This window comes from Lactuca saligna, chromosome 6 (assembly GCF_052625555.1).
Source record: "Lactuca saligna cultivar CGN05327 chromosome 6, ASM5262555v1, whole genome shotgun sequence".
Taxonomy (NCBI): domain Eukaryota; kingdom Viridiplantae; phylum Streptophyta; class Magnoliopsida; order Asterales; family Asteraceae; genus Lactuca; species Lactuca saligna.
Window position 1 is genome coordinate 7,928,465 of NC_136422.1, and position 14,246 is coordinate 7,942,710.

The 14,246-nt window shown below is 40.4% G+C and overlaps 1 protein-coding gene across 1 annotated transcript; it reads left to right on the plus strand.

The window, feature by feature from the left end:
• The first annotated feature begins 425 nt into the window (after positions 1–425).
• Positions 426–2,149, plus strand: LOC145002282 (protein FAR1-RELATED SEQUENCE 12-like). The gene is made up of 3 exons (XM_078961581.1): positions 426–956; positions 1,039–1,288; positions 1,371–2,149. The coding sequence occupies exons 1-3, from the start codon at positions 426–428 to the stop codon at positions 2,147–2,149; spliced, it is 1,560 nt and encodes a 519-aa protein (XP_078817707.1).
• The last annotated feature ends 12,097 nt before the right edge of the window (positions 2,150–14,246 follow it).

Genomic DNA, 14,246 nt, shown 5'->3' on the forward strand with positions numbered 1-14,246 from the left:
GACTCATTAGGTGAAGATAGTGATGATGAAAGAAGGAAAGCAATATTAAAACAGATGGTGAAGGAGAAGAAGTGCTCTCTTGGTGAAGTCCATACAGTTACTTTTCAAGTGGGTCAAAAGTATAAAAGTAAAAAGGAAATTAAGAACAAAGTCAACAAACTTGCCATTGAGACTAGAAGGAATCTTGGCTTTAAGAAAAACGACAAAACAAGGCTTAGGGTTGTGTGTAAAGGTAATGTACCTAATGTAAATGCAAGTGGGTAGGTAAGGGCAATAAATTAAATTGTTCTTGGTCAATGCAGACTTCACGGTCAAAAGATAGTGATTATTGGTATGTGAAAACTTTACTAGACAAACATACTTGTGTTCAAACTAGAAAACTTAGGGCTTGCACTGCGAAGTATATATCTGCAGAAATCTTAGACATGGTCGAGTCTAACCCTACAGTACCCCTTCGAAGCATTCAAGAGCAAGTTCAGAAGAGGCTTCAAGTTGGTGTGTCCATACACAAAGTACAGAGAGAAAAAGCAACAGCTACAAAGCAAGTGAGTGGTGACTACACAAAGCAATACGAGGTGTTAAGAGATTATCTTATGGAACTACAAGCAACTAATGTGGGTACAACTGTGAAGCTTGAGGTTGTTAATGAGCCTAACAGTACTAGAGAAACAAGGCAGTTTAAAAGGGTGTATATTTGCTTAGGGGCATTAAAGAAAGGGTTTAAAGCAGGTTTAAGAGATATTCTGGGACTAGATGGTGCTTTTATGAAAGGACCCTTTCCAGGCCAAGTACTCACAGTAGTTGGATTGGATTCAAACAACGGCATATACCCACTTGCATATGCCATTGTTGAGACTGAAAATATGAGTAGCTGGAAATGGTTTCTAGAATGCTTGGGAGATGACTTAGAGTTGTGCTCAAATTCTAACTTTACTTTCATGAGTGATAGACAAAAGGTACTATTTTCTTCTTTTTGTATTACTAATAGTTTATTTGTATATGATTGTTGCAATGATTATGTGAAATAATCCTTTACAGGGACTCTTACCTGCTATAGCACAACTATACCCACAGGCTGAGCATCGATTCTGTCTAAGACATATTTATGAGAACATGAGGAAAAAATGGAAAACAAAAGAGTATAAAGATCACTTATGGCAGTGTGCAATAGCAACCACAGTACCAGAATTTGAACACTACATGAATGAACTTAACAAGTTTGATAAGGATGCTTTTGAGTGGTTGAAGAAAATCCCCCCTCACCATTGGGCCAGAAGCCACTTTTCAGGTTACATTCCCTAACTTAGGTGAAGCTTTACTAGTGCTCATTGTATATGGTTTAGTTCATATAATTTTCTTGTTTAATACAGGCAGAGCAGGATCAGATATATTGCTCAACAATTTATGTGAGGTTTTCAACAGTAAGCTTATTCATGGTAGGAATAAGCCCATCATAAGTTGTCTTGAGTACATCAGGCAGTACCTTATGAAGAGAATTTGCAATGTGAAGAAAGTGATGTCCAAAGCTCCAGGTCCACTCACTCCAACAGCATCAAAGTTACTTGAGAGAAATAGGGAAGCTTCAGTCCAATATAGAGCTAGATGGAATGGGACTGCAAAGTATGAAGTTTATGGTCCTTGGCATGACCAGCATGTGGTTGACATGAAAAATATGTCATGTACATGTAGAAGGTGGGAATTGAATGGGATTCCATGCAGGCATGCCATAGCTACAATACATGAAATGGCTGATAGTGGAGACAAAGTTGGGGAGCTTTACACTTATGTTAACAAAGTGTATTGGCTTCAAACATGGAATGAAGCTTACTCTTACACTGTGGACCCTATAAAGGGTAGAGCCATGTGGCCAAAAAGTACCTGTCCATTTCAATTAACACCACCACCACATCACAATCAACCTGGGAGACCTAACACCAAGAGAAAGAGAAGTGCAGATGAAAAATATGATAAACAGATGCAAAATCATGGTGCAGGTGAACCTGAAAAACTTACCAGAAAGTTTGTTAGTGTTAGGTGTGGGAAATGCAACAATAGGGGTCATAACTCAAGGACGTGCAAGGGTCAAGGTGGGAATGCAGGAAAAAATGAAGGAGGGAATGCAGGAAGCAGTCAAGGAGGGAATGCATGATGCAGTCAAGGAGGGAATGGAGGTAGCAGTCAATGCAGGAATTAGTGTATTTTGTTTAAAAACTTATCTTTTGGTTTAGCACAACTTTTGTGCATTTGGATGTAATGGTTTAAAACTAGTTTGTTGTAATGGTTTTATTTTGGTCTTTTAGCCCTTTTGGTCATGAAACTAATGTCAACCTTTTGTCATTGTTGAAGAATGATGTTTATGGTTTATACCAACTGTTAGTTGTCATGTTTATGGAACACATTTTTGGTTATAAGAACTGTTTTCTGAAACAACAAATATACATTAACATTCGGTGATAACTGCAATACATTGTCATTATATCCTTGAAAAGGTTACAAATTTCTGAAGTTGTCCAAAATAACCCTAAACTGATATTACATTATCAAATACCAAAAATTACCACATTCCCTAGTTACAATTTCATAAGACAAAAAACACCCAAAAATTACATGCAACTACAAGGGTCCCTAATTGCTTATTACTAAATGAAAAGCACCCAAACCACCACAAATAGTAACCAACTTGCAAACAAACACATCTTCAATCTTGCCACTTGATAGTTTACATTGTTGATATTCCTCAATAATCCGGGTATTATCAACATAGATCGTGCACACATGGGAGGATCAATCCATCCTAAGAATCGGCATCTGGAACCCTTCACATAAAAAAATAAACCCTAAACATGAGGGTGATTTTCCAAAATGAGGGTAAAATAGCAAAATCGAACACTTACCTTTTGAGGGCAGGAAAGAAACCTCCGACCAGGGTTTGCTGATGTCCAGGAGGTGCGAACCACCGCTTCCCTACCACAGAAACACATCACCATTTTAATTTTTGATCTCTAAGAAATTGTGAACACAGAGTAGGAAGAGTATGAAGCTCGTGAAGTTGAAGAAGGAAGAGTGATGTAGCTCTGCTTTTATTTTGAATAAGGTTGCAAAAAAGGTCCCTGTATGTGGAAAGACGAAAATACCCCGGTCTTTATTGCATGTAACGGAGTATATGGACGGAAGTGAATGGGAGGGACCAAAAACAATGGAAAAATCCAATTTTGGACCAGTGGTGCATCAAACTATCATTTTGGACCAAAGTCGCATAATTTTGCCAAACACAGGGACCATTTTTGCAATTTACTCGATTAAAAATGATTTTGTTGTACAAGATTGGATTTATACGGAAATTTGTCGTAAAATCAGTTGTTTTGTATTTTATTTATTTATTTATTCTTTTTGTGATGAACATCCCCGATTCTCATCATGTCTCCGTAATTTTTTCATATTTTATGAAATTGCCTGCTCGTAGTTTCTGTCGAGGTGATTCCAAAAACGTATATGGAATTTAATCAGGATATACCAAACTCCGTGAATTTACGTTTAAAGTTCAGCGTTCAATAGAGTTGGGTTCGACAGATTTTAGTAATCTGATTTTGGTCAAAATTTAAAATATTATAAAAATACAATTAAAGAATATATCGGATATGAATTCAAAAAAATACTCAGAAATAATTTACGACACATGTAACTTAAAAAGTAATAACTTTCTCATACGATCTTCGTTTTGGAAAAAATTTATATTCACGAAATCAAAAAAACATAATCTATTCAAGTTTATTATCTGTAACTCGCGAATATACTTAATGCAAAATTTTATTTTTAACGTCAAAAATATGATTTAATTTTTAGTGATTTTTTATTGAATTGTTGACCATAGATGATTTAAGTAGTTTGTGATGTTTTAAAAGAAATTATAAATAAAATATACTTTATATACAATTATACATAAAATTAGACACAGCTGGTCATTAATACTTAGTGGTTCACGGTGGTGTGACTGTTGAACTCTAACCAATTTTTATCAATTGTTACATTATCTCCTCATTGAAAGGATTTTGTCCTGAAATTTAATGTGTAGATAAAATATTATAAAACAATTTGTGAAATTTTCATTTAGTTTGATCCATACATGATCTTTCTCAAACGTATTTAAGTCGCGTAACTATAGGTTAGATAACTGGTCCAACATATGACTTTACCAAAAGTCACAATTAAATAGAGAATGTGGAATAAGATCAAATTAAATATTTTAAAGGTTGTTGAGTCTTATATACAATTTAATCGTGTGCACTTTCAGAAACATGAGATTTTAGAATTATTTCTTAACTAGATTATAACCCGCATTAAACGTCGGGGAGCGCATATAAAAAACATACAAGTATCCACAAAACTCTTATAATGAATTTATTAAATTCTTGAATACATATATTAAAAAACTATAAATAAATAAAAAACAAAATATTTAATCATAAACTAATATATAATATTAAAATATCTTCATGAAAAAAAAACAACGGTTTTCGAATGCAGTTTGAAATAAATACAATCACATATTTCTACTTGGTATAGTAACTATCTCAAAATCTAAACAAAATGAAAACACTTCAAGCTAATGATGTGCCGAAACGACATGTTGAATCATACTTCCTTTAAAGAAATAAAAGATATTGTTTCGATAATACTACCATTCATTTCCACCGGCATTGTAATTAGTAACATCTACTTTAACCCACTAATTCTGAATGAAAACCCAAATAGTCCACAAATGATCACCACTAATAGAAAAATATCTCAATTTTCCATCAAACTTGTTAAGCATTGATGTATAAGAGTTGATATCATATATCACTTAATATTCTTCCGAATATACATCGAATCGTAAAATGTCATAGTTAGACAATAAGAAGTAAACCACACCCCCACTTATAATTCCCTCATCCGAAACAGGATAAACAGAAGATGGTAATCGGATATTACGAAGCTCCCACCATTCTCATTTATTAGAGGCAAACAATTTTAGGTGGAAGTAATCATAGTCCACCTGATCCTTAAGCAGATCACAACAATGAAAATAACATATAAGTATTAAAATAATATAAAATAATATACCTAAAATATAATACAGATAAAATCTTACGATGACAATGCGTATGATAATCGAATGATCTTGAAATGCAATGACTTCCAACTCATAACGACTGTAGCAAACTTTACCGCAGTGTATTTAGATATTGGAAATGGTAACGATTTGCAATCTAAAGTCATTTCTTTACAAACAAATCAAAACTTTTCTGGATATTCATCTTCGTTATCACATTCACCAACAATCAGTTCGCACAAGGAATATGCTAAAATTATACATGAATTTCGTATACAACTAAATGTCAAAACTTTTCTCAGCACAAGACATAACAAAACGACACTCTACAGTTCCCCATGGTTTTTTTTTTTGAATAATGACTCCCAAAACCACATTATTTCTCCGCTTGTAGAAATTAAGAACATGTTTGTTGTATGTTAGTTTTTTTTTTTAATATTTTACTTATACAACGTAAACTTTGAAATGTCTGTAATGATATTCTTGAAAGAATTTAATAATCATGTTATAGTCCAAAGATGAGAAATGAAAAAAAAACAGTTAGCAAAAGGAGCATCCTAAATGTAGAAATAAATTCATATGTCACATGTTTGATGTTAAATTTTGTTTCCAATTCAGCAATGATTGTATTATCATCGGTGAACTTTAAAATTTTATAACCATCAACTTTGTGCTTAAATTATCATTTAAATTTTGAATTCTGAATATTAACTTTTTATCCAAAAGTACATTCAAAGCAAATGGATAAATCTCCATGTTACCCTCCAACAAAATAGATAGACAAAAAATAACAATTAGTTTTATGTAAATGATGTTAATATCGATAACCTAGTTAAACTTTTTAAGCAACTCTTGTGCAGTTTTTTCAAGAAGTATCTTCGCGTCTTGATCAAATAAAGTAAGTCACACCAAACCGGTGAAGTCTTGTACTATGATGGTGATTTTGAAACTAAAATCGTTGATATAAACAAAATTCAGTAATATAAAAGGGGCATAAACTGTCAAATGTGTGATAGTTGTGTTTTGGGCTATGAATCCTTATAGATAATAAGCGGGACGATTTGCAAGATAAGGATATCTTAAAATCGTCCAAGGTTATCATCTAGAAGGATCTTTGGATTGCTTTGAGGCTAAGTTATCCAATTAGGGTTTAGGGTGAAACCCTAGGAGCTCATAGTATAAATAGATCCCTTGGGTGAGGGAAATCGGCCACTTTATGATTCAGGAAACCCTAGGGCTGATTTCTCACCTCTGTCCCTCTCTCAAATCATACTCTTGTTAGTAGGTGTTTGTAAGCCATTAGAGGAGTGACAATTGTGACTCTAAGCTCCAAGAACAAGAAGTTTCAAGCAAGCAACTCAAGGTATTCTTCTAGATCCGATTTCATGTGTTATGAATTATTTGTTTACACTAAATCTATGAATGAAAGTCTTGGATACATTGCATGTTCAATTAGAGAAACCTAGATCCAAGCATTAGGGTTTGCATGTGCACATAGGAAAGTTCTTATGGCTCCAACCCATCATAAACCCCATCTATTTGTTGGGGATCATGGCTCTCAAGAGGCTACACTAACTCATAGAAGGGTAAAAGTCCATTTTACCCCTCAATGACCCTAAATGTCCATAATTTGACCCAAACCCTAAAAGTCAACAAAAGTCAACGGCTGGTAGTACGCCGCACGTACTAGCTCCTTACGTTGGGCGTACTTGGCTGCCATGCAGATAACCCCTATGATGCGTGTACTGGAATTACGCCCAATGTACGGTCCAATTTCATCCTTCTCACTTGTTTGTTCTTAATCAGTTAAGACCTTGGCTCATATCTCAAATCTAGACTCTCTAATAGCTCTTAACCCATAAAGTCAGGGAATTTAAACCGTTGCATGGCTAGAAAGGTCCCAAACACACAAAACACTCACCCCCTTATAACAAAAAGCACATATCTCATGCATGGCTTGATCCCAACGTCCAAGATAGGATTTTTATGACACAACACCACTGAATATACTCAAAGGAGGGTGGATCATGGTCTCTGGACTACAAAATCACATAAAGTCTCCAACTTTTGGGAAAAACCCATAGAGTACTCTACTAAGATGCGAAAACCAAAAGAGTGAGAAAGCTCTGAGCTATATTGTAACAGCCCGAAATTTCAAGTATTGTTAAAATTATATTTTAGGGGGGACTCGGCGAGTTGGAGCCAGACTCGCCGAGTAGGATCGCAGACCTAGTCGCGGGTTCGCGACTGGACTCGACGAGTCAGATAGGGACTCGGCGAGTCTGCGCTGTTTAGCGAAAACCCTAGCCGTTTAGGTTTGGGACGTATAAAGGGGACTTATAGGCTGTCATTGTTCGTTTTAGCCTTCTGAGAAGAACTCTAAATCGATTGTGTGCATCTAGATCAAGATTAAAGGCCATTGGTGATTTTGAAGGAGTTGTTGTGCAAAGAAGAGAAGGGCTCGGATAAGGAACAGCAAGGAGGTCACATTCTGAGGATTGGGGACACAGAGAACACATTATCCAGGTAAGAATTCATGTATACTCTGCTATGGTGATGTATTTTGAGGATTAGGGTTTATGGAACCCTTTTATGGATAGATTGAATGTTACCCTTGTTCCCCAAACGATTGTAACCCTGTATTAGGACCCTTGGAGGTCCAGAATATCCTATGTCTGTGCATTTCGGGAATTGGTGAAGGTTTTGGATTGAAATCCTTATGCCTTAGGTCAACATGTAAAGTATAAGTTTTGGGGTGTAGCATGAGCACCTAAATGAAGACCTTATGTAATGGACCAGTCGAGGAAGGCCAGACCTATGAATGGTCGGAGCAGTTATGACCTTAGGAAGCAGTTTGCGCGACTGCATGGCATGGACTCGCCGAGTCAGATGAGCAGACTCGGCGAGTAGCTTGAAGAATAACTGGGACTCGTCGAGTTGTTCATCAGACTCGGCGAGTGGAGTCGGGGTGGCCCCGCGATTCTTCCAGGGGTAACTCGTCGGGTCAAGGAGGATACTCGACGAGTAGAAGGGAAAACTTAGAGGATTGGAGGACGACTAGACTCGCCAAGTCGCCTGAGTACTCGCCGAGTCCGGTCGAGTTGACCGTGGACTGTTGACCAGAGTTGACCTATGTGTGATTTCTTAGGGTCAGTTGAATTGAAAGATAAAAGTATTAATAAGAGAATACATTATCCAGGGAGTTTGAAGCTCGGCGGATCAAGCACAAGTGATTTCAGGAGTTGCTAATTTCTAGTATCCACGAGGTGAGTCTTCTCACTATACTGTACCCGGAAGGGTTTGACTGTGTGACCGGAAGGTCGGATATGATATGTGTTATACGTGCTATAAATGGTAAGATAATTGCTATGCGTGCTATGTATGTTTATAAGGGCCGGAAGTTAAGTGTATTATGTGTTGTGTATGTTTATGGGCCGGAAGGCAATATGTTATGGGCCGGAAGGCAATACGTTATGGGCCGGAAGGCGTTTATCTCATGGGCCGGAAGGCGGGTTGTGTTGTGGACCAGAAGGTCAGGGCCTGGAAAGGCATATATGTGTAGGTTGTATATTGGGGAACTCACTAAGCTTCATGCTTATAGTGTTTTGTGTTATGTTGTTTTCAGCTTCTTTCAGTAACACAGGATGGCACCGGCTCGATTGTACACACCAGAGAAAGAGTCAAATTTTGGAGGATCCTGGTTTTCTATTCAAGTGAAAATGAAACTATGCTTTGTAATTCAATTATGAATGAGATTTTAAACAAGTGTTCTAATAAAATGATTATTTTAAATGAAAAATTTTGCTTTGAAATTTACGGTGTTACAAATTGGTATCAGAGCCTTGGTTTGAGGGATTCGGATGCGCCTTCGGGTAAATCTGGACTCAAACTGAGGAAGTAAGAAAAAGTTTTCAAATAAATAGTTTTCTAAAAGCGAATAAGAGTTCAAAGAGAAAGCAAGAAAGAGCAGTGTGTACAATCAGCCAGAGTCAAACGGTGATTTCCCAAAATACCCTTACTTTTGTGTTATGAAATATCTATGATGCACTTTATGAGATATTATTGCATGCTAGAGACAGGCTAGGTATTTCATATCTTAGGACTAGAGTGGCCTGATTTGTGATGCCTTAGCCTAGGGTTTGTTGTTATATGTGCGTTATGCTTTTGAGTATGTGATGAGTGAGAGTATCCAGTTAGAACGCACGAGGGGTAGAGTTACAGAGTTCAGGGGTATTTCCGAGGATGAGCCGAGAAGGTGGAGTTATCACAGATAAGGAGTCCTATGTATTCTTCGATGCTCGAATGCTGCTTGCTTTGTGCTTTGTGGAACTCTCGATGATGGGAGTCAGCTACTAAGTGAGTATGACGATATTCAGGAGGTAGATGGCTGACATCATTAGGAGCTCTTCAACAGCTGATAGCAAAGAATTGGGAGGACGACGGAAGAGACTAGGGAGTAAACCTAGCCAGATGAGTGCGCAGGTAAAGTAGAGGATTTCGCTGGAGAGCGGGCATGTGCGATGGGATTGGTGAAAGAGCAGGTCGAGCAGCTACTTAGGAGCTCTGGGATGGTCCGTGTGGAAAGTATGGGTAGATGTGGCACGTAGTATGGGCCCGTACTACTGAAAGCAGAGGACCCATACTTGTTACAGGGAGCATTCTGAAGGTCCTAAGGAACAGATTGAGGAGTGATGTTATGGTTCGAGTACCATACATCGGAGCGGATGGAGGAGTGATGTTATGGTTCGAGTACCATACATCGGAGCAGATTGAGAAGTGATGCTATGGTTCGAGTACCATACATCGAAGCAGATTGAGGAGTGATGTTATAGTTCGAGTACCATACATCGGAACAGATTGAGGAGTGATGTTATGGTTCGAGTACCATACATCGGAGTAGATTGAGAAGTGATGCTATGGTTCGAGTACCATACATCGGAGCAGATTGAGGAGTGATACTATGGTTCGGGTACCATACACCGGAGCAGATTGAGAAGGGATGTCATGGGATGAGTACCATGGTTCGTAGTGAATGATGCTGGTGATTATTTTATTATCCGGTCATGATCGATGGGGTAGAGATCGGATGCTATGGGTTTTAGGTCTGCAGACCATGATTGAGTATGAAGAGGCGTCCCTCGAGAGGAAAGGCGAATGCCTATCAGAGTATTTTGGTAAGGAGTTAAAGGAAGGAGAAAATTTCGGTCTGAGTTGAGCAATCAGTCGATAGAGGAGAGGTCATCTTCTAGGTGGGTGGTGCTATTTTTGTTCGTGTGCAAGACACGGGAGGCCTGATGTTTCAGTTTTGGGTTTGGGGGTCCACCCTACAGGTCGTATCGGTGATGATTTTCCCCAGAGTAGCAGGTGGCAGGTGTGCCGCGAGGCAGTGACTTATCGGGAGCAGACAGTCAGTTGGGACTGAGGTAGTCGAGGACCACACCACACCTAATTGAGAATAGTAGGTTATGTTATAGTGGTAGTAGTGGGGAGTTCAGTTGAGTTTTGCAGTGCAGGGAGTTTTCGTCTATGTTGGGAGTGGGTCCCTGTCCTTGGGAAAATTCCGGTGTTGGAACATTGGTTGATGAGTTGAGGTGAGAGGAACGATGATTTTGCGGTGCAGTCTATGAGACAGGGATGTTATTGAGCAGTTGAGATGCTTAGTGTTGGACTGGTATGAGATTTGGAACGATTAGAGGCAGTCGTGATGAGAGGTTCTTGAGGAGTTCATCAGAGGTTCAGAGTATAGGGGGTTGATTGAGTTCCTTAAAAGGGAATTATCGGGCGTGGTGTAGCACGTTACGGGGACAGGTGCGATTTCGCTGGTGGAAAAATAGTCGTGGGTTGGTTGTGTGCTAATTGGTAATGGTTCGAACCCTAAGTGGGGGAGAACCGGGTGCAGTATGTAAAGCAAAGATTTGTCAAGAGTAGTTATAAGTGGAGTATAGAGATATGCTGTAAGAAATCATGAGACTAGAGATGTCGGTGATCGAGGAAAGGGGTCAAAGTGAGTTAATGCAGGAAGTACTTGAGGAGGAGGACGAATGTATCCATGACAGGTGATTGGTGTTGTTGCAAGTAGATAGAGAATGACTGGGCGGCCAACTCCCGGGGTCGGTATGCGTATCCTTGTTTGGATCTTGAGCGCCGGGAAAAAGAGTTTCGGAGAATTATCAGCATATTTCGTAGCGTCAACGTTTTCTCGTATTCCAATCGAGAAATTATATGCACCGAAGTTGTAATGGGGGAAAATGTAGATCTAATTATGGGGTTCAGAGGGGATGTATTATTGTGTCTATATGATGCTTGGGGCAGGAGATCAGTGGTTGTGGCAGGATCTTGTGATGTTTTGTTGGGGTATTCTGAGATATCCGAGTATGATATCTTCATTTCGGAGTTACTTGTGAATCCTGAATTGAATCGACGTGTGGCATATCAAGTATCTGTGAATCTAGTGGGAGCCCTTCGAGTGTGGGCATCCAGGGAGATTTTTTGGGAGAGTGGATTTTCGCAAAGATGGGCATTTGTTATGTTGATTGCCTCCAGAGTCTGTGATGGATATTCGAGCCATAGTACTCCCTACTCAGAGGGTGTTGTGATGCTGCGTGGAGTTGCAGTACTCACTAGATGGTAAGAGAATTTCGATGTTGGAATGTTTTCGAGCAGTGCATGATATGGAAGAGTTAGGTTTGAGTAGCCCTGATATTGAGTCCTTGGAGCTTGGATGTTGAGTCGGGGGCGAGACGGGGGTCTCCATCTCTGTCAGGAGATGCGGGGGATACGCAGGGAATACGCGGAGCAGAAACCAGAGATTTGAGTTGAGACGATCCTCGGTTGGATTGTATTTTTCTTGCATGAGGAAAAGAGGATTTCGTGACTTGCATGTCACTGGGCCGGGATAGTGGTCACGGGGAGGAAGTTAGTGGGACACTTGGATCATGATACGGGTGACTTTGGGGGCTCAGCTGTGGAGGCAAAAGCTGATCTGGTACTCAGTCTTGAAGAGGAATATGAGAAAGGAGATTATCCTGATGACATCTAAGGACACTTTAGAGAGAGTGAACGATTCAGACGCTCGAAGACATGCTTCGGGCATGTGTATTAGATTTTGGAGGAATTCGCGGTACATATTTATCCTTGGTTGAGTTGTCCCATATCAACAGCCATCATTAGTGCATTGGTATGCCGCCCTTTGAGATGTTGCATAGGAGGTGATATCGGACCCTCATTTGCGGAGCAAAGGTAACGCATAGACCCGAGAGTCCGTGCGAGCAGATCCAGAGCATGTGCGATACATGGAGTAGTGGCAAGGTCGTCAAGCGAATTTCCCAAGGCAAGGGAAGAGAAAGGTATGTTGGGGCTAGTGCAGTATGTGTATGCGAATACAAGAAGGGAACTCGTGAGAGTTGCTCTGAGAGTGCGAATGGGTCCCTCAGTCGTTCCGAAATGTATAAAGTGGGTTTTGGATCGGGGATCCGGTGATTCATGGTTTCCTAACCCTTATGGGTCGAGTGATCGTTGAGATTTGGAGCAGAATTGCATCGTGGGTGATTCTCGGTTACAGGGAGTAGTGGGCAGTACAGAGATCGTGCTTCAGTCGACATAGTAGATTCAGCAGGTTAAACAGAGGTTATTGATCGCCTAGAGCTGACAGAAAAGTTATGCAGACAGACGCCGGTACGAGCTTGAGTTTCAGGTCGGCGACTTCGTACTCCTGAAGGTCTCTCCTGGAAAAGGGGTGATTCGATCCAGGAAGAGGGGCAAGTTGGGGCCCCGGTATGTTGGGCCTTTTCGTGAAATTGTGAGGGTAGGACGGGTGGCCTACCGTTTGGAGTTGCCAGCGGAATTGAGATAGATCCACGACACTTTTCATGTGTCGCAGTTGAAGAAGTGTATAGTCGATGAGTCAGCAGTGGTTCCACTAGAGAACGTTTAGGTGGATGCGAGCCTGAGTTATGCTGAGAGACCAGTGGCCATCAGGGATCGGAAGATCAAGGTTCTGAGGAACAAGGAGGTACTTCTGGTGTTGGTTCAGTGGCAACCCCGGAAGGGATCGGAAATGACTTGGGAGTCGGAACGTGAGATGCGGGAGCAGCATCCGGAACTATTTTCAGAGTGAGACTTCGAGGGCGAAGTCTGATTCTAGTGGGGGAGAATTGTAACAGCCCGAAATTTCAAGTATTGTTAAAATTATATTTTAGGGGGGTGTTTTAAGGGGGGACTCGGCGAGTTGGAGCCAGACTCGCCGAGTAGGATCGCAGACCTAGTCGCGGGTTCGCGACTGGACTCGACGAGTCAGATAGGGACTCGGCGAGTCTGCGCTGTTTAGCGAAAACCCTAGCCGTTTAGGTTTGGGACGTATAAAGGGGACTTATAGGCTGTTATTGTTCGTTTTAGCCTTCTGAGAAGAACTCTAAATCGATTGTGTGCATCTAGATCAAGATTAAAGGCCATTGGTGATTTTGAAGGAGTTGTTGTGCAAAGAAGAGAAGGGCTCGGATAAGGAACAGCAAGGGGGTCACATTCTGAGGATTGGGGACACAGAGAACACATTATCCAGGTAAGAATTCATGTATACTCTGCTATGGTGATGTATTTTGAGGATTAGGGTTTATGGAACCCTTTTATGGATAGATTGAATGTTACCCTTGTTCCCCAAACGATTGTAACCCTGTATTAGGACCCTTGGAGGTCCAGAATATCCTATGTCTGTGCATTTCGGGAATTGGTGAAGGTTTTGGATTGAAATCCTTATGCCTTAGGTCAACATGTAAAGTATAAGTTTTGGGGTGTAGCATGAGCACCTAAATGAAAACCTTATGTAATGGACCAGTCGAGGAAGGCCAGACCTATGAATGGTCGGAGCAGTTATGACCTTAGGAAGCAGTTTGCGCGACTGCATGGCATGGACTCGCCGAGTCAGATGAGCAGACTCGGCAAGTAGCTTGAAGAATAACTGGGACTCGTCGAGTTGTTCATCAGACTCGGCGAGTGGAGTCGGGGTGGCCCCGCGATTCTTCCAGGGGTAACTCGTCGGGTCAAGGAGGATACTCGACGAGTAGAAGGGAAAACTTAGAGGATTGGAGGACGACTAGACTCGCCGAGTCGCCTGAGTACTCGCCGAGTCCGGTCGAGTTGACCGTGGACTGTTGACCAG

Coding starts and splice junctions, on each gene's coding strand:
- LOC145002282 (XM_078961581.1), top strand. CDS start 426: ATGGTCGAGTCTAACCCTACAGTACCCCTTCGAAGCATTCAAGAGCAA. Junction 957..1,038: donor TCATGAGTGATAGACAAAAG/GTACTATTTTCT, acceptor AATCCTTTACAG/GGACTCTTACCTGCTATAGC. Junction 1,289..1,370: donor GGCCAGAAGCCACTTTTCAG/GTTACATTCCCT, acceptor TGTTTAATACAG/GCAGAGCAGGATCAGATATA.